The 19,961-nt window shown below is 35.6% G+C and overlaps 1 protein-coding gene across 1 annotated transcript; it reads left to right on the top strand.

Moving 5' to 3' along the window:
* The first annotated feature begins 16,712 nt into the window (after window positions 1-16,712).
* On the top strand, window positions 16,713-17,831 carry K441DRAFT_668069 (uncharacterized protein). Its single transcript, XM_067649941.1, has one exon. The coding sequence runs from the start codon at window positions 17,012-17,014 to the stop codon at window positions 17,411-17,413; it is 402 nt and encodes a 133-aa protein (XP_067498726.1). The 5' UTR covers window positions 16,713-17,011; the 3' UTR covers window positions 17,414-17,831.
* The last annotated feature ends 2,130 nt before the right edge of the window (window positions 17,832-19,961 follow it).

Raw genomic sequence — 19,961 nt, 5'->3', positions numbered from 1 at the left:
ATGAGATTAGAGGTAGGCTTATTAAGCTTCTTAGAACTAATCTTAAAGAGGATATATATTAAGGTCGCGGATCAACTAAGGTAGCAGAGGTAAGTTCTTCCTATATAATTTAATATTACGTATTCTGCCTAATTTCAGCTTACTATTATTAAGTCGACTATTAAGGTTAAACTTCCGTCCTGCTAAGAAGGCGCTGTAATAGGCTAAAGTAATCCTTTTGGTAATAAAGTCTTTAAACCTATTATCGCAGGCTTCCTTAAATAAGTCCTTAACCGAGTTATTAAACACCCCCTAAGTATTAAACCCGTCTCCTTTTTGTTAGACAATATCCTAATTTAGTATATCTGACCTTATAGGGTACTTGACGTAGAAGGCGCATAAAGATTCTTTATCTTCTTCTATTAGAGGTGGCGTATAATACGCATCTTTAAGAGCTCTTACTAGGTCGAGATCTGCTAACTTATTAAAGGTTTAAACTGGTTCGTCTTCAACGTCGTCGTCTTCCTCTTAAATTAACGGTTTAAATACTTCTTTATTATCTTCCAAAAGAACCTTATTCTTAGTTAGGGTATTAGGAAGTTAAATCTTCTTAATTAGCGTGTCCAATTTAGCGTATAGGTCCTTTAAGATATCCGTTCGCTTACCATTAAAGAATATCTTTTTGTTAAAGATAATGTCCCTAGTAGAGATAACAATACCCTTATATGGGATCCAGATCCTATAGATATTAGTAGAGTTATAGCTAATAAGGTAGCCAATATAAGCTCGCGGATCTAGCTTGCTTAGCCTTTTCTTCTTTAGCTAGGCGTCTAATGTTATCGCATACGCTCTACAGCCGTAGGCTTTTAGGTGCGCTAGTTGCGGCTTTTTTAATCTCCTATTAGCTAGGAAGGTATAGAACCTCTTATATAACGATTTCCAACCATTACTTTCCCGTGGCGTTTAATCTTAAAGGTAAACTGCGTAGTTAACTATCTCATTCCATAGGTTATATAGTAGATTAGTAGCAATTCTTATTACTTATACTCTCTTAATAATTACACCCTTTAAGCGTTTAGTGGTACTGTTTTATGCTTAAGTATATAGCGCTAAAGGCTTAAATATAATCCCTTGCGCCTATAGCTATTTAAAGGTTCTCCTTCTCTCTAGCTCGTTATCTAATCTAATAGTGTTAACTTTAAGGTTATACCTCAGACAAATCCATTAGATGAAATCTTTAAGTACTTATAGTGTCTCCTTTTCCTCGCCGTATGTCGTTATAAAATACGGGAAGGATCTTTTTAAGAAGGTATTATAGATAAGTATAACTTATATAAATCCAGTATGCGCTTCCTTAAGGTTAGTCTAGTCAATATAGAGGTTAAGATAGGGTTTATTAATTTTCTATTTTAAGAACCTTCTTAAGACCTAACGCTTAATTTTGGCGAGACTGTAATATTAACATTCTATCGTCTTTAGACCTTAAAGCTTAACTTTTAGGGCGTTAAGACCTAGATAATAAAGGCTTATAGGTCCTAGATAACCTAGACGCAGATACTATAGTTATATATTACCTTTTAAATCTAGACAAACGTCTTTTAACGATACTCTACGCTTCCGTTAACGGCGTGGTAGACGGCTAATATTAAATACGGATTTCAAGCTTCCTAATTAGATATATTTAATAGTCTATTATTTATAACATTCTTCTATTTAATATAGGGTTATATTATCCTTTTAAACTAGAAGATTATTATCTCCTTTATTGTCCTAGTAGTACCCTTATTTTTAAAGTAGACGGAATAACACTAGGTTTATATTAAAGTCCGTATAAAAGGCAACGTCCTTAAGACATAGGATTCCTTTACTCTTGTCTAGTTTTATAACTTAGATAGTAATATCGCTATAGCCTAGTATAGGGACTTCTAAGCTGCCGGCAATAACGTATTTATATCTTAGAGCTTTCCTAAAATTATAAAAATAAAAAAGGTTATTAAAGATATGGAGAGTGGTTCCTAAGTTAAGAATAGTTAATAGCTTTAGTAGATGGAGTTAACCGGTGTAATACAATTCTAGGAATATTATATTAGCTTCTCCCTTAATCTTAACTTCCTAGCTCTCGTCCTGTTATTATTAAGCCTTATCTTTTTATTCTTTAAGTCTAATCTTCGCAACTTAGTTAGTAAGATTTTTATTCTTTTCTACCTTCTTTAGTGCCCTATTAATGCGAGCATCTCCTATTATAACTCCTATAGGTCTCTTATCTTTAAATAAACACTAATAGTTCTTAAGGGAGTGTTTTTATATTCCGCATACTAAGTACTTAGGCGTTAGCTTCTTATAGGACGTCTCCTTATCCACTAGTGTTCTGGCTCTCTTTAAGCGTCTATTATATACTAAGGCTCCTCTTTTTAAACCTTTAGTAGTATTAGAGTAATCTTTAATAGCTTACTCTATAAAGTCTGTATTAAAGGTACTCCCTCTTATAGTAGTATTGGCTTTCTTTAAGGGTNTTNTAAGTCCTTCTTATAGCTNCTTTNCTACTCTGCGGTATTTNGAAGATCTTAACTTCTNNGGGTTATTTAACTTNGTAGTGTACTTTATATAGTAGGCGTTGCTAAAAGGTTAAATAACGTCTGCTAAATCTTAAAGCTAGATTCCTTCTAACATTTAAGGGATCTTATACTTCTCTCCTAGTACTATTATATATTCCCATTAATCTAGCCATAGGTTCAATTTTAACAACTATTTAAACCCTTTAAGGGCTTCCGTGTACTAGTATTGTACCTTCTTCCTAACAAATAACGAGGTAGGTTTGGTGTTCTCCTTCAGTCGAGATAGCTATTCTTTAACTGTTAAGGAAGGGTTAAGCAGTAGCTTCTTCTGAATTAATACTGTGGACGTGATCTAGGTGCGTATTTGTTGCAGATGCTCTTCCTGTTTCAGGAAGTACTTCATGTCTTAGTCGTAGTATTGTCTGCTGTTCTCGTACGCCCTCTATTAATTCGTCGAGAGCTGTGCATATGAGGTTACATTCTCATTGAAATCTGTGACTTCTGGATAAGCTAGTTCTTGTAGTAGACCTCGTTGAGGTGCTGCATTGTCTGGGTCAACGTGGGCCCAAATTCGTTTGTCCACGAGGGCTTGTAGTTGCCATAGCCATTGCTCCCAGTCTTCTGGCTTATTGAGGATGATCGTCGTCGACGAACTCGACGTCGGTGGAGTCATTTGACTGATAGGTAAAGGAGGAATTGAGATGGTATTTTGTCGTTAGGATCGTCCTTGTCGTCAGGATCGTCCTTGTCGTCGGGATCGTCCTGGGACGATTGAGGTGGAATCTCGTAGAATCTCGAGGAATCCCGTGTCAGGATCGTCCTTTGACGATGAGGTCAAATCTCTCGTCAGGATCGTCCTTTGACGATGAGGTCAAATCTCTCGTCAGGATCGTCCTTTGACGATGAGGTCGAATCTCTCGTCAGGATCGTCCTGTGACGATGAGGTCGAATCTCGTAGAATCTCGTGGAATCTCGTGGAATCTCGTGGAATCTCGTGGAATCTCGTCCTGTGACAATTGAGGTAGGATTTCTGTCAGAGTCTGCGTCCTTTGACGAGGTGTCAGAGTCTGACGATGAGGCAGAATTTCTTCAAATGATCGAGTAATAGCTGAATAGCTTCTTGAGTCGGCGGACCGGGCTCATAACTGTCACGAAACTCGTATTGAGCTGTTCATTGATGAAATGGGTTGATTGATTGATGATCTTGACTTGAGGTTGATTGATGTTGGACCTAGGGCCCTCGGGCTTAGATGAAGAGGTTTACAATGCACGTGACTCGTGCACGTGACTCGTGCACGGTCTACGCCTCTAGAGAATACAGATTATCTGACACTTATAAGACATACATAGACTAGAACCCCTAAAGAGATTACCCGGAATTACCTAATACCCCTACTACTATGCTAAGAAATATAGCAGTTGGTAAAGCCGCTGCAGGGCCCTTAAATACCTCTAATAATAAAACAATTACTATCTTAACCCCCTAGGCGGAACTCGCAGTAGCTAATACTAAAATTAAACGACTGTAAGAGCTGCTTAAAGCTAGAGATACCCCTATATTAACCAATAACTTATTAAATAGACTTACTACTATCCTTAAGGCCCTAGCCCAGCGTATAGCATTATCCCAGTCTATAAAGGTCGCGAACCCCCCGTTACTTATAGATAGAACTAACCCTATATTTAATAATTAGAAGCTTTAACTATAAGATAAGCTCGAAGTTAATACAGACCACTTCCCTACTACTTAAGCTAAGATGGCCTATGTCTTTGGCCGTACTAGCGGGGACGTATAGATATATCTACGTCCGTAATACGCCTAGGACTTAGTAGACCCTTTCCTCTCTAAAGAAGAAATAATTAACTACCTATCTTCTATTTATAAGGACCCCTTTAAGATATAAAACGCCCGCCTAGATTATAAAGCTCTTAATATAAAGACGACGGAGAACTTTTTAGCCTTTTAGACCTACTTTCTATACCTAGCCAGCTAAGCCTAAATCCCCTATAAAGACCTAATACTAGACCTCTTTAATAAGCTTACCCTAGACCTATAGCGCGCTATACTACTAGTTTTTACTACTATATAGACGCTAAAGGTACTTACGGACTACTACCTAGCTATTAATTAAGGCCTCTATTAAATTAAGGCACGAGCTAAGCGGTATAAAGCTAGAAGCTCTCTAAACCAGACTGTAAGCACTATAAGGACAGCCTATAATACTCCAGCACGATCTATAACTCCTATAGCACCGGCCATATAGCCTACTATTAACTTAGCGGCTAGCCGCGCAGCTAGTCCTACTGCGGGCCCAGCGTACACTTGGCCTACGTATAGCGACCACTATAAATAGGCCCTTAGCAATTAAGGAGCTTGCTTCTTATACGGCTAAAAGGACCACTTTATAAAGGACTGCCCAGTAAAAGTAATAACGGACGAGGTTTTATTAATCTAGGAGGATAGTAAGGAGTTAGAAAAAGAGGAACCCTAGAGAAAGACTCCTCTCTAGGGTTAAAANGNATNNATATGTNANATNTTAATCTAGGTNNGCTANTTAGTAGAAAAAGCTNCACTATCCCTTATACTTTATTTTGTAATAGATATTAAGTTTTAACCTCTACTTTAGCTAACTCTAGAGTAAATATTTTTGCCTTAATAAACACCTAGTATACTATAAAGCTAGCTAACTTTTTAAATGCACTACTTAAAGAACTGCCTAAACTAGTTCCTATTTATAGGTATAATGGACAGATAGAACTACCTATTACAACTATCTTATAGATCTACCTCCGTGTCAATAAACGAAAGCAGTATAATATCCCCTTTCTTATTATAGACCTAGGAAGCTATAATATAATCTTAGAAAGAAAATGGCTGGCCTATTTAGGCTTACAGCTTAACATATAAAGTAGATAGCTTATCTAGCCTAAATCTCTACCCCTAACCCCTTCCTTTATAAAAGAAATTAGTATTATAATAGAGAACCTTATACGGCCCCAGACTAATACTATTTACTAGGCCAATGCTATATATAGGGACTAGGCTTTTAAGAAAGATATATAACTTAACCCGCAACGAGTTTGTATACTATACCGCCCCTAGACTACTAATATTATACCACTAGTACTAGAAACCTAGGAAGTTAGTAATAAGCTAGCTAGCTTAGGCCCTATATAACTATAAAGAACAGTAAGGAGTACTAAACGCTATACTAAAAGTATAGACCGGAAGGATAACTTACGGAAGATGGAATAGGAGCTAAAGAGGGTTGTAAACCCTTAACCGCAGAATACGGCCTACGGAACGTCCGTAAAGAAACCTATAAACCTCCTACTAGTTAATATCTACTATATTAACGCTATAGGATTCTACTAAAACTTAAAACGGCCTAATACTATTGCCTTTACTACTAGCTTATATAAAATTAATTAAATAATTAAGGAAAAGGAAAGCGAGCCTAGTGGATAAGAAAGTAAGCTTATGGATAAGGAGCTGGTAGAATAGAAACTGCCTCATTAGCACCAGAAATTCAAGGACGTATTCTCTAAGGCAGTATCCGACATACTCCTACCTTATTAACCGTACGACCATAAGATCGAGATCAAGCCTAATAAGGAGAATACCCTTAGCTATAGCCCCCTTTATTAGCAATCTACCGCCGAATTATAGGCTATAAAGTAGTACCTTATTAATAACTTAGATAAAGGCTTTATTAAGCCTAGTAGTTAAGTCCCTTTTACCTTACCAATTTTCTTTATAAAGAAGCTAAATGGAGGACTCTATTTCTGTATTAACTACTATAAGCTAAATAATATAACCCGTAAGGACCGCTACCCGCTACCTCTATTTAATAAGACACTGGCCTAAATAAGTAGAGCTAAGATTTTTATAAAGCTTAATATTCGCCAGGCCTTTTACCGAATTAGGATAGACCCTAGATCTATAGATCTTACTATATTTTAGACCCGTTACGGATTATATAAATATAAAGTACTTCTTTTCGGACTAACTAACGGACCGGCTACGTACTAGCGATATATAAACAACATACTCTTTAACTACCTTAATAACTTCTATATAGCCTACCTAGATAATATTATAATCTACTCTAAGAATAAATTAGAATATAAGGAGCACGTCTATAAGGTCCTATAACGGCTCCGCGAGGCTAGCCTCTAGGCCGATATTTAGAAATTAGAAATTAGTATAAAGCGTATAAAGTACCTAGGGTTTATTATCAGCACGGACGGAATTAAGGCAGACCCCGAGAAAACAGCCGTAATTAAGTAGTAGGCACCTCTAAGGACCGTAAAGGGGGTGTAGTTATTCTTAGGCTTCTATAACTTCTACTAACGCTTTATTAGGAACTATAGTAGGATTACCCGGCCCCTTAGCCGCTTTACCTAAAAGGACTAGCCCTTCTACTTTAATGCTATATATAGGCAGGCCTTTAATAAGCTTAAGAAACGACTAGTCTCTGCTCCCTTACTCGCCTACTTTAACCCAAAACGGCCCTTAATACTAGAAACCGATGCCTTAGACGGCGTTATAGCTGGCGTTTATTTATAAAAGTAGGCAGATAGAGAATAGTACCCTATTATATACTACTTAAAGACTATAATAGATACTAAGCTAAACTACCACATTTATAATAAAGAAATGCTGGCTATTATCTCTAGCTTTTAGCACTGGCGTATATAGCTAAAAGGGACCCCTAAACCTATTTAGGTAGTATTAGATTATAAGGCCCTAGAATACTTTATAACAACAAAAGCCCTTACGGCCCGGTAGGTACGCTAGGCGGACATCCTATCTTAGTTTAACTTCTTAATTATATATAGACCAGGCGCTATAAACCGTGCGGACGCCCTTATAAGGCGTAAACAGGACCTAGATAACTAGACGGCTATAAAGATCTTATTACGGACCTAGACCCTACTACGGCTAGAGCACCTTAACCCCTAGATATAGGCAGAACTAAATATGGACCCTTTAGATGCTAAGATATATCCTATTAACCCTATGGAACTTAACCTTATTAATAAACTGCTGCAGGCAAACCGTACGGCCCCTTCTCTATAGGAGTACCGCGAAAAGGTAAAGGATACTACTAGCCCATAGTCCCTTAAAAATGGACTTCTTAAGTACTATAAACGGCTAGTAGTAGTAGAGGAACAGAACTTACGGACGCGGCTTATTGCCGAAGCATATGGCTAGGTCTCTATAGCCTACCCTAAAAAGAATAAGACCCGCAAGATTATCGCCGACTGTTACTACTAGCCTAGAATAGTTATAGATATTAATCGCTACGTACAAAACTGCAACAACTGCTATAGGTCTATAATTCCACAAGACAAGACTCTAGGACTATTAAAACCACTCCTAATACCAGAGCGCCCCTAGTAGCATATCTTTATAGATTTCTACGAGCTACCTATAGACCGTAACGGATACGATATGGCCATGGTTATAGTCGACCGCTTTAGTAAACGCCTGTTCTTAATCCCCTATTATAAGAATATCGATACTAAAGAGGCGGCCCGACTATATATCTATTATATCTATTAAATTTACGGACTACCAGACACTATCGTGTCTAATTACAGGCTATAGTTTATATTAGCTTTCTAGAACGAGTTTACCCAGATCCTAGGCATTAAGCTAAAGCTTTTTACGGCATACTACCCTTAGATAGACGGCTAGATAGAGATTATAAATCAGTATTTAGACTAAAGACTTCAACCCTTCGTTAACTACTTTTAGGATAATTAGGCTAAACTGCTACCTCTAATAGACTACGCCCAGGCTACCCTACCTTATAACTTTATAGGATTTGCACCTATCTAGCTAGAAATAGGGTATTTACCCTATATAAGCTTTGACTAGGAAAGAACGGAAGGGCCACGGACCGTACGCGAAAAACTATCTTATAAGGAAGCCCAGCAGTACGCTAAACGCTTAAAAGAAGCTTAGAAAGTAGCCTATATAAACCTAGAAAAGGCCCAGAAATTAATAGAATAGCAGGCAAATAAGTATAGGCGCAAGCCTAACTTTACCATAGGCGATATAGTCTAGGTTATAATAAAGAACTAAAAGATAGAACGGCCTATTTATAAGCTAGACTACTAGATAGTAGGACTATACAAGGTCCTTAAGAAAATAGTCAACTTATATAAAGTAAAGCTCCCAGATTTAATTAAGGTCTACCCTATCTTCTTACTAGATAAGCTACGGAAAGCTATAAACGACCTATTACCTAGATAAAAGAACGAACCGCCCCTACCAATTTAAGTTAACGGCGATAGCAAATAGGAAATTAAAGAAATACTAGCCTATAACCTCGTAAGGGGAATACTAAAGTACCGCGTAAGTTGGAAAGGATATAATCCGGACCCTACCTAGTACCCCGCATAGAATTTTATAGGTAGCCCCTATAAGTTATAAGAGTTCTATAGCCGTTACCCTAACAAACCTAGACCGCTAAAATACTTAGATAAGTCGATAGAGTGCTAGTATAGCGAGGACAATAAATTACTAAAAGAGCATAAAGATAAGAATGCCCCGCGGATGTAATACGGACATATAAAGCCTAAGGGCAGGCTTTTTCGGAGGGGGGGGGGTAATATTATGGCGCTAGCAGAATATAGCAGAAAGCGGGCAGAATATAGCAGATTGCTGTAACTTGCTATTACGTGACTAGAGGATTGTATATAACCTTAAGCGGTGCTTCCATTCTTCCCCTTTCCTTTCTCTAGCTTTAGATCCTCATTTATAAACAATCTAATTGTATAGGCTTGCGCGTCCCTCTTGCCGTGCTTATACCTCAATTGACTAAGTCGCTAACACTTTATACTAGTATAAGTCTATACTATAAGTTATATACTAGTATAAGTTCTAGTAAGCTTATACCAGTCTATTTTACTTAGTCTCTTCTAGGGTAGTTATACCAGTATTATATACCTTATTCCCTTACTTCTACTATTTTAGATTATATTTATATATTTTATTATAGTCTTATACAGAATGTTCTTCTTTTATATATTGCACTAGTAAACTTTAAATAATAATGCGAGTTAGATAGACGTTTTCTTTCTAAGCGTCTTAAGGCACCTCTTCTTGTATACAATATTTTTCCCTTAATTGTTAATATTGTTCTATATAAGGGAGTAACCATTATATTAGAGAAACTAATTGCTAAAAGCTAATAATAAAAAGCCTACTTAATATTAAGAGTAATATATAAGTGAAAGTTATAAGTAATAGGTAGTAATCTCTTCTAGAATCTTCTATAGAGTAATAGTGGCTAGGTTATAGTTAATAGGATATTTCTATTAATAGAAAGACTAGGGTTTTAAAAACAGATCCTAAAATAGTAGGGATTTAGGAGTAGTATAGGCGGAGCGAAGTCTTGGCTAAAGCGCTTGTTTAAGCCTTAGCTTATTTTAGAGATAAGCTTATATTACTAGTCTAGAAAATTCTACATCTTATACTGGTTAAACTTTTTACTTATTAAAACTTTTTACTTATTAAACTTTTTATAAATAAAAATAATTATAATTTAACGTTTAATCTAGCCGCTGTTAGACAAGTATATAGGGTCTAGATCTATTAGAGTTAGACTTTAGCTAGCGTAATACGCGAAAGAACCAGTCTACGTTTTACTGGTAACTCCCTTTTACTAGTACCTACCTTTTACTAGTAACCTCTTTTTACTAATAGCTACTTTTTACTAGTAACCTCTTTTTACTAGTAGCTACCTTTTACTAGTAACCTCTTTTTACTGGTAAAAACCTTTTACTAGTAACTCCCTTTTCCTAGTAACTCCCTTTTACTAGTATCTCCCTTTTACTAGTAACTCCCTTTTACTAGCAACTCCCTTTTACTAGTAACTCTCTTTTACTAGCAACTCCCTTTTACTAGTAATCCTCTTTTTATTAAACCTTTTTACTCCTCTAACTTTTTACTAGTCAACCTTTTTCCTAGTTAGGCGCTCTTACCAGTTACGTCGGAGTATATTTCTTTTTAAATTACGCCTAGTTACTAAGTATATATATAGATCTTCTTAAAAGCGCTATTTTAGCCTAGCGCTGGCTTATAGGGGGGATATTATTAATAAAGTTATAAATGTAAGCTGTGCTAGTAAGTTTAAATAAGGCAGGATATAGGGATGCAAGACGGCGGCTTAGGAAGAGATGTATTATATACGAGTTTAAAATTTAGGGGAAGGGGAAATTAGGAAACAGTCCTATATATACTAAGAGTATAATTTTATAAATATATTTTATAGTCTAGAGGCATCTTATAAACTTTATATTTAATCTACTTACCTACCTTAAAATTAGAGAGATGCTTCCGCTAGAAGTACTTACTTAGATCTTTAGGAGTCTTAAAGATATACACGCGCTTATTAAGCGGGAGCCCTTCCTCGCCTAGATAGATAAAGTAGATTATTGGCCTCTTCTTAGTATATACCGATAACATAGCAGCTTTTAACGCTTTGTCCTGCGGCAACTCTATATCCTCTTTCTTAACTACTATAGGCTTGGCTCGGCCAGTAGAGCGGCTTTAGGTTTTAGGCGTTTTGCCTTCCTAGATTTCGCAATACGCCTAGATCGCATTAATCGCGTTATTACGCCGTCTAACCTCCGCCTCGAGTGTCGCCCCTAGTAGAGTAAGTATTAATATCTTAATTAACCATCTTTACTCCAAAAGCGTATCCTCCAAAAAGTAGGACACTACTTTTAATTTCTTACTAACCTTTACGCTAGTAAGTTGCCGTTTAACTACTCTTACTAGTTCCTCCCTATTATATCTCTTCTGTATCTTAATTAAAAGTCTACCTCTTAAACGTTATCTCTTATTAGTAATTTACCGATTTAATTCTTAGAGCTCTAGATAATTAGTGACCTTCCCATAGAGGCGGCGCTTAAATTTCTCTTAACGCTTAAGTAGGTCTTAAATAACTAGATCTTCGTTTATAGATTCTACCTGCTCTCTGGTAAGGCCCTATAGCCAATTTAGGTTAATTTATCTACTTATATTATAAGTAGACTGTATAACCAAATACTAAGGATCTAGTCCCCGTATAATTACTATAGTATCCGCTAAAATAACGTGCTAAAGGTAGTGCTTTAGGAACGTTTATATATCCGCATGCTACATTATTAGGTTCTATAGCGCCTTAGTAACATAGCCTATATATATAGTGCAATTAGAATTAGTATATACGGATAAGATAAAGGGAGATATAAACCACTCTTATTAAAGGCTTTGCCGGTACTATATTAGAGTGTATATAGGCGCGTAACTTATATAAATCCTATAATTTAGCTAATTTTCTTTATTGCTGACCTAATAACCGTATATAATAACTTCTTAGTAGGAGAAATACCGTAACTATAAAGTGTCTTATTAACACTACGGAAAATAGGGACGTCGGCTATCTCTAGCTTTAGTAGTAGTTATAGTTAGTTACAGCTAGGCTTAATATCTAGCATACTAAGCTTTTTAGGGGACGTTAGGTTAGGTGCCTTAAAGGCTTAGTTAGTAAAGATAAATCTAAGTAGCATTATATGGGGGCTAAAGATAAGTAATGGATTATAGACGATCTCGGGGACGGGGAAAGTATTACTGCTTATAATTTTAGCGACGATTTAAGTTAGGGAATACTGCATAGTAAGGAAAGGAGATTTAACGTACATATCTTTTGCACTGAGGTAGCCTTTTATAAATTTAAACGTAAACTTAAGTAGAACCCGATTAGGGCCGCCTCCCTAATCTCGTAGCACTGTAACTGCTATATATCGGTAGCATAAATCTAGCAGTGCTTAAGGTCGGCTTACTGTAAATCCAGCTAGCTGTATAAATAGCTAAATTTCTATATAAAGCCGACCGTATAAGTATCGCTTCTCTATTATACTTAAGTTTATCTAAAGCGCTTCCTTAAGGTCTTCTATATATATATACGGCTTTTCCTTACTATATTCCTTTAAACCGTACTTTATTATAAGTTTACTAAGTACCTAGTATATAATATTAGCCGTAATTTTCTTTATTCCGATATGGGCTTGTTAACTACCGTATATATCTTATAGTTAATCGCGCCGCTAATCTTATCGCTAGTAGCTCTCTCGTACACAAGGCGATAGATTTTCCAGCATATGCCTAGTAAACTCTTATATTTAGTGCCGCGTCTTCTTCTTCCTCCCTTACCTTTCTTCTAATTTAGTAGCCAGTTAAAGAAACTATGCAAAACTTTAATAGATACGGCTTTGTACATCTTCTAAGGGTCCTTATTTACGTATTAGCACTAAGGATAGCTCTATACTATAGTAGAGAAAGAAGCGTACTACTTACTGGTGCCACTGCTCTTTACTCTGGTTAAGTAGTACGTTTATACTAGGGCGGTAACCCTACTTCATAAGCTCCAACTTATTAAAGTCTTCTTCTAGCTGTTAAAGGTAGTACTCTAGTAGATGTGTATTGTCCCCTAGTAGCCATACCGCATTGGCTATCTCTCCGTTACCAATAGCATCTAAATTAACATCCGAAACCTCTGTTAAGTCAGTTTTATAGCCTACCTCATCTTCTAACCCGGGGTTAGTTCGCTCCGTGTCGATAGAAGAGGAATTATTGGATTAATGGCGACCTATCCTTATTTAGGCGTCTGGTAATACGTAAACTAGAAGAGAGGATAGAGGAGAGCAAATGCAGGTGCAATATAAAGTGAGAGAGAAAGGCAATGGAGAAGACCGGCCGGCGGTTGTGCAGCGAAGTAGGTTGAAAAGAGAGGATGGGAGGAAGTCTTTTTATAGGAGGAAGCCATTGTAAAGGGGCTGCGCAGCAACAGCGTGAGGGCCATATTACTGTAGGCCTCTCTTGCTTATATCGCGGGGGGAGGAAAATAGGAACTAGGAAGTATAAATTATAAATTAAAGAGAAAATGGGGCGCTACGCCGGCGTCATATAGGGCGTTCCTGGACCCCTAGCTAGCGTGAGGCTTAGCTAGTAGATCCTCCGTTATAAGCCTAGGCGACTAATTGGCCCATGGTCTGGCAAGTTTACCGCCAAAAACGGCGTCACAAACCGCCAAAAACGGCGGTCTATTTTCCGTCTGATTATTTAATATAGCATTTTATTAATATTTTAATAGAAGATTATAAAAAACTAATACTATATTTTCTAATACTAAAGATATTATTAAAGAAAATAATTCTAATTCTAATTTAAATCTAGATTTAGATTTAGATTTAGATTTAACTTCTAATAATACTATTTTAAGTATTAGAGAAAGTATAGTAAAAGAAGGAGAAAATATAAGAAAAGAAGGAGAAGATATAGTATTAGAAGATATAGAAGATAGTTCTATTATTTAGTAATATTTTATTAGCTATATTTTTATATTTTATAACTAATTAAATTATATTTATTATATAGTATTTTTTCTTAAATAGGAGTTATATAAGGTATTAAGATTTATAGAATAAACTAAAATATCTATAATTTTTACTCTTTTATTTTACCTCTATCCCTTTATCTATAACTTTTCTTTCTTTTTAATATCTATTTAATTAAAATAAATAAGGCTATAGTATATTATATATATATATAGTATAGTATTTAAAATCTATAAAAGTTAACTCTATTATTATTAATTCTATTTATTATCTAATTTAATTCCTTTTTTAGATCTATATATTCTTCTACCTTCTATATATAGGAAAATCCCTAAAGGGAGAAAACCTAAGTATATCCTTTTAGCTAGTCTTATATACTCTACCTATACTTAGCCTATATACCTTTATTTTATATCTACTTTATATACTATACTTTTAATATATCTTAAAAGATCTAGAGAGGGATATAGAAGGGTTTAGTAATTACCTATATATCCCCTTTAGCTAAATAGAGGGTAACTAGTCTCTAAGGGACTAAAAGGGGGTATATCCTTTAGTATCCTTCTATTAGCTTTTATTTACTATTTAGAACTATTAAAGTACTTCTTAGCTTATTAGCCATTATCCTACTATATATAGGCCCCCTACTTATAAATAGTATTTAGGTAATACTATCTATATACACCTTAGTAAATAACTATTCTCTTACTATATAATAGTTATAAAAGAGTAGTATATAGTATATAAACTATATAGGCTATCTATCTATATATTATAGTATTATATTTAGAATATAGATATATACTAGCTATATATTTAATCCTAGGACCTCTATCCTTAATAGGAAGGCGGCTATAGATTTTACCTTTATCTATCCTTTATATAGGGTAAGAGTTAGTATTATTTATAGGGTATTCTATATAGCTACTATCTATACTTTTACTACCTTCTTTTAGCGCTAGTTCTACTTAATATCTACTTATTCTATAATATATATAGTAGATCTCTACTTATACTAGTAGCCTCCTATTCTCTATTACTATAGTAGTACTTTACTAGCGTAGTACTAGGTCTCTATTTAGTATTATAGTAACTTTTATATTTTCTATTCTCTTTTTACTACTTATAGATAAAGGGCTTCTTAGCTTATAAGCTTAGGTATATTACCCTTCTAAGGGGCCCTTACTCCTTATATAGTAGCTACTTTTTATATAGTAATTATATCTATATATATATCTAGTAGTAGTAGTAGTAGTACTACTACCTTACGTTCTAGTATACTATATAGTATCTAAGCTAATTATATTATTAAATTAGGTAAATATTACTATTAACTTATAGTTAAAATAGGAATAATTATTTAAACCTTTTCTACTCTACTATCTATATAAGATATAGTATTTTAGGCCTATAAACGCTATTTATATTAATATATTAATTAACTACTACTTTTATACCTAACTACTATTAAAATATAATTAACTATTTATATAAAAAACCTTCTGCCTAAATATCTACCTAATTATAACTAGTAATACTATAACTTTATATATAAAAAGCCTATTTAAAACCTATAGAATCTATTTATATAATAAAATTAGTAGGGTCTACTACCCTAAATAGGGGTCTTAAGGTCGATTATCTAAAACCTTTCTTTTCCTAATATCTATCTAATTAGAATTAATAAGGCTATAACTTTATATATAAAAAAGGCTATTTAGGACCTATAAAATCCATTTTTATAATAAAATTAGTAGGGTCTACTAGTGCGAGTAGGGTTTACCCGTCAATTAATCTAAAAATTCTTCTTCTTTTAATATCTACCTAATTAGGACTAGTAGGGCTATAACTTTATATATAAAAATAGCTATTTAGGACCTATAAAATCCATTTCCATAATAAAATTAGTAGGGTCCACTAGTACGAGTAGGGTTTACCCGTTAATTAATCTAAAACTCTTCTACTTTTAATATCTACCTAATTAATACTAGTAAAGCTATAACTTTATATATATAAAAGGCTATTTAGGACTTATAGAATCTATTTTTATAATAAAATTAGTCGGGTCCGCTAGTGCAAGTAGGGTTTACCCGTTAATTTATCTAAAACTCTTCTTTATTTAAAATCTACCTAATTAGGACTAGTAGAGCTATAACTTAATATATAAAAATAGCTATTTAGGACCTATAAAATCCATTTTTATAATAAAATTAGTAGGGTCCACTAGTGCGAGTAGGGTTTACCTATCTATTAATCTAAAACTCTTCTTCTTTTAATATCTACCTAATTAAGATTAGTAAGGCTATAACTTTATATATATAAAAGGCTATTTAGGACCTATAAAATCCATTTCTATAATAAAATTAGCAGGGTCCGCTAGTGCGAGTAGGGTTTACCCGTTAATTAATCCAAAACTCTTCTTCTTTTAATATCTACCCGATTAGGACTAGTAAGGCTATAACTTTATATATAAAAATAGCTATTTAGGACCTATANAATCCATTTCCATAATAAAATTAGTAGGGTCCACTAGTACGAGTAGGGTTTACCCGTNAATTAATCCAAAACTCTTCTTCTNTTAANATCTACCCGATTANGACTAGTAGGGCTATAACTTTATATATAAAAATAGCTATTTAGGACCTATAGAATCCATTTTTATAATAAAATCTCCAGGGTCCACTAGTGCGACTAGGGTCCACTAGTGCTGGGGTTAAAGGTGGCCAAGCGAAGGTTCTTCCGATTTCTCTTAGGATCACACCACCTACACAACCTTAATATCTTACTAGGACCGCCATGATTCATAACTTGTTCTAACGTCGGAGCGAAAATGTTGCCAAGATGTACCTGTCACGAACGCACCGTGCTGCGAACCCAAAGCCAAATATTAGGCAGCAGCCGAAGCAAGATGCAGGCTAGCTGTCTGCTAAAGAACTTACTTGGACGACATCAATAAAGCCATTAGGCTGTATCCGGGCTTGGAACGACCAGATGCTTGGAACTGGGCTATTCCGCTCAGCCGTCGCTCCGCAAATTGCGTTATATTGCAGTTCACGCGTTCTCAGACGATAAAAAAAGCGATGTTCGACGAACCCGCACGTTTAAATGGATTCCTTAATCTCATGTCTATGGAAGCAACGGAAGATTCTGTTTGCAACATCTATATTGTCCAAAACATCAACTCCGAAGTCGTCAGCGCACTCGGGCACCATCTCCAGGTACCACCTTTGGTTTTCATGAGCCATGAGCGAACGTCTTGGTGGAGCCGCCAGCATGATAATGCCAATCACGCGCCTGAGTTACCATCGCTAACCAACCCGGAGCAGGCTTTCCAGCTAAACTACTACGAGGTGCTTTACTTACTCAGAGATATACAGGACTTTCGGGTATCCTGCGCGCAATCCGGCAGATATATTCATCGCACAAAATTGAAAGGCCAATTTATACAAGGAGTCATTGTGAACAGAAAGTGCAGCTTTTAGATGAAGTCTCACGGCGATGGAAAAGGTGGTGGAAAAAGCGACGGTATGCAACGTTAAGAGTTAAGAGAAGTATCTCAAAGTTTAGACACTGATAAACAATCCTGCAGTCTTGATACTTTGCGATCCACCTATTAAAAGTGTTGATGTTTGGAAAAACAATGTTCCCGAAAGAATATCTGTTAAAGGTGTTAGCCACGGAAGTAGCTATTGGCCTAAATCGGATGTGCTTTAGATTGTCTTATAATTGTCTTTAATGCCTAGTACCCTATATAAGACTACCCTAGTGCTTACCCTCATATTTCGTATATCTTGGTAGATGTCTCTATTGCCTATACCTCCCCTCTTTCCTATTCTAGCATCTTCCTTATATATATAAAGATCTTTAAGAGCCACCTTAAATAAAATAGATTACTTATGCAATTCTGTGTCTCTACCTACTAGCTAGCTTATGTTATCCGTGATACCTACCTAGCTAAAAGTTATAAGCCTAGTAACCTTCTAAGCACTAAGGAGATCTTAGTGGCCAGACAACTACCACTAAGCCTCTTTAAGCATAGTTTGTTATAAAATATTGTATACTTTACGCGTAAGCGCGTTTCTTTATATAACCTTAAAATAAAAGCCAATATAGTAACTAAGGACTCTATAAACCCTCTTTTGCTAACCTAGAAAGACTAGCCTATATAGTTTTAATTTATCCGCTAAGAAGCAAGTTTTGCGAAGATCTAGGACTATATTAACCTAGATAAGACGGAGAACGAAATTAAAGAAAACAATGAGCTAGCTATACCTTTAATAGCAGCAGCTCCTATAGCACCTACAGTAGCATCTACAGCAGTACCTGCAGATCCTGCAGCACCAGCAGCGGATCCTGCAGCTCCTGTAGCACTAATAGCGGCTCCTACAGCTCTAGTAGCAACTCTATTATCTACTAGAACAGCTATACCTAGGTTATTAAGTCAAGGATAACAAACTTAGCAATCTCTAGAGATATAGAGAATGCTCTTTAAGCTTTACAAGCTCTAATAATAAGATTACCTAAAGCGGGAAGAGAAGCTCTATACGTTTACAGCACTCTTATATACTACCATGGGCACTAACTTCTTAGGGTATCTTAAGAACCTTACCATACCACATTTAATACTAAGATAGCTGAAGAAGGTAGCAAAGCTATCTTAAGCTACGCTATAATAAATAGTATTGGACGATCTCAAGAAACGGAAATAAGGGCCTAAACGCCAAACACTAGAGTTATAGCTTTAGCTTTATATTATAATTATACAGAACGGCGAAGAGCTAGAGGAAGGGCTGATAGAGGTAATGGAAAGCAGTGTTGTATAAGCCTTTGTCTAGGACTGTAAGGAGATCTGTCCAGCTCTATACTATACCTTTATCTAAAAGGTAGCAAAGAGGTCAAAGAAGCTCGAAATAGCGACGATGATTGAGGAATTTAACCTCCTCTATAAGCATCTAAATATGGGATATAACGCCCATGCTATACTTTTAGGGCAGCTAGCTGTAGATCCTATGACGTCTATTACCCTAGCACCTTCTTAATCACCTAAAATAAAGTGCTTTGCTTATAGTTTACCCTATAAGTTAAAGAATTGCAAGTAACTGTTTTAGTCTCTTTAAGGTCCGAACTTTATACTAAATAACGAGTGTCTACGGAGGTATTAGGAATGGCTTAAGGTCCTAACAAACAAGCAGTATTATAATAAAAGGGTTAAGCAGATTAAGAGGGAAGGCCCTAAGTTAAGGACGTCTCTATTAGCCTTGTCTACTGCTAAAAAGATTAAGAATCTAGACAGGCCTCGAGCTATAGCAGTAGCTGTAATAATATCCTATTTATCGTCATCATTATAGGAACATCCAGATCTGTCTTTAATTAACGCCTAGGGGTATAACACTATGGTAGACACCTACTTCTGCAATAATATTAGATACTTCCGTAACCTTAAGCCTTGTATATCTATAGCAATAGCTAGAGATTTAGGAGCAGAAATCTATAGATATGGTAATATTAGCTTGGCCATTAAGGTGGGCGAATAACGTCTGACTTAGTATCTGACATTAAGGAACGTAGCGTACGCTCCGTATTTTTATACCAATCTAATATCCGCAGCAAAGCTCCGTAGGGTTGGAGTAATTATAGACCAATCTATAAACTACCTACGCTATAAAGATAACGGAAGCCTATTTGCCAACCTTATAAAATTTGGAGGTCTCTACCTTATTAATACCATTGCCTCCTTACCACCTACTCCTACTGCCTACGCTATATCCACCAGATTCTTTAAGACCTTAGTATATAATAAAGTATGGCATTAACGCTTACTACACTGTAATATAGAGTTAATGGATTATCTGCCGACTGCGGTAGATGGAGTTAAAGTGGTTAAGACGGACAGAGGAAGAACTCCGTATAGTGTACCACTTTATAAACTATATGTTCTTAAAAAGATAATACAGTAGATATCTTATAAAATATTTATAAAGGGAACCTACCCTTTTAAACGTGTTCACTTTAATATTATTATAGAGGAAG

Source organism: Cenococcum geophilum, assembly GCF_001692895.1.
Source record: "Cenococcum geophilum 1.58 unplaced genomic scaffold K441scaffold_59, whole genome shotgun sequence".
NCBI lineage: Eukaryota > Fungi > Ascomycota > Dothideomycetes > Gloniales > Gloniaceae > Cenococcum > Cenococcum geophilum.
This window is presented reverse-complemented; position numbering and strand designations above follow the sequence as displayed.

Excerpts from the sequence above, each read along its gene's own strand:
- K441DRAFT_668069 (XM_067649941.1), top strand. The coding sequence starts at position 17,012 with ATGTTCGACGAACCCGCACGTTTAAATGGATTCCTTAATCTCATGTCT.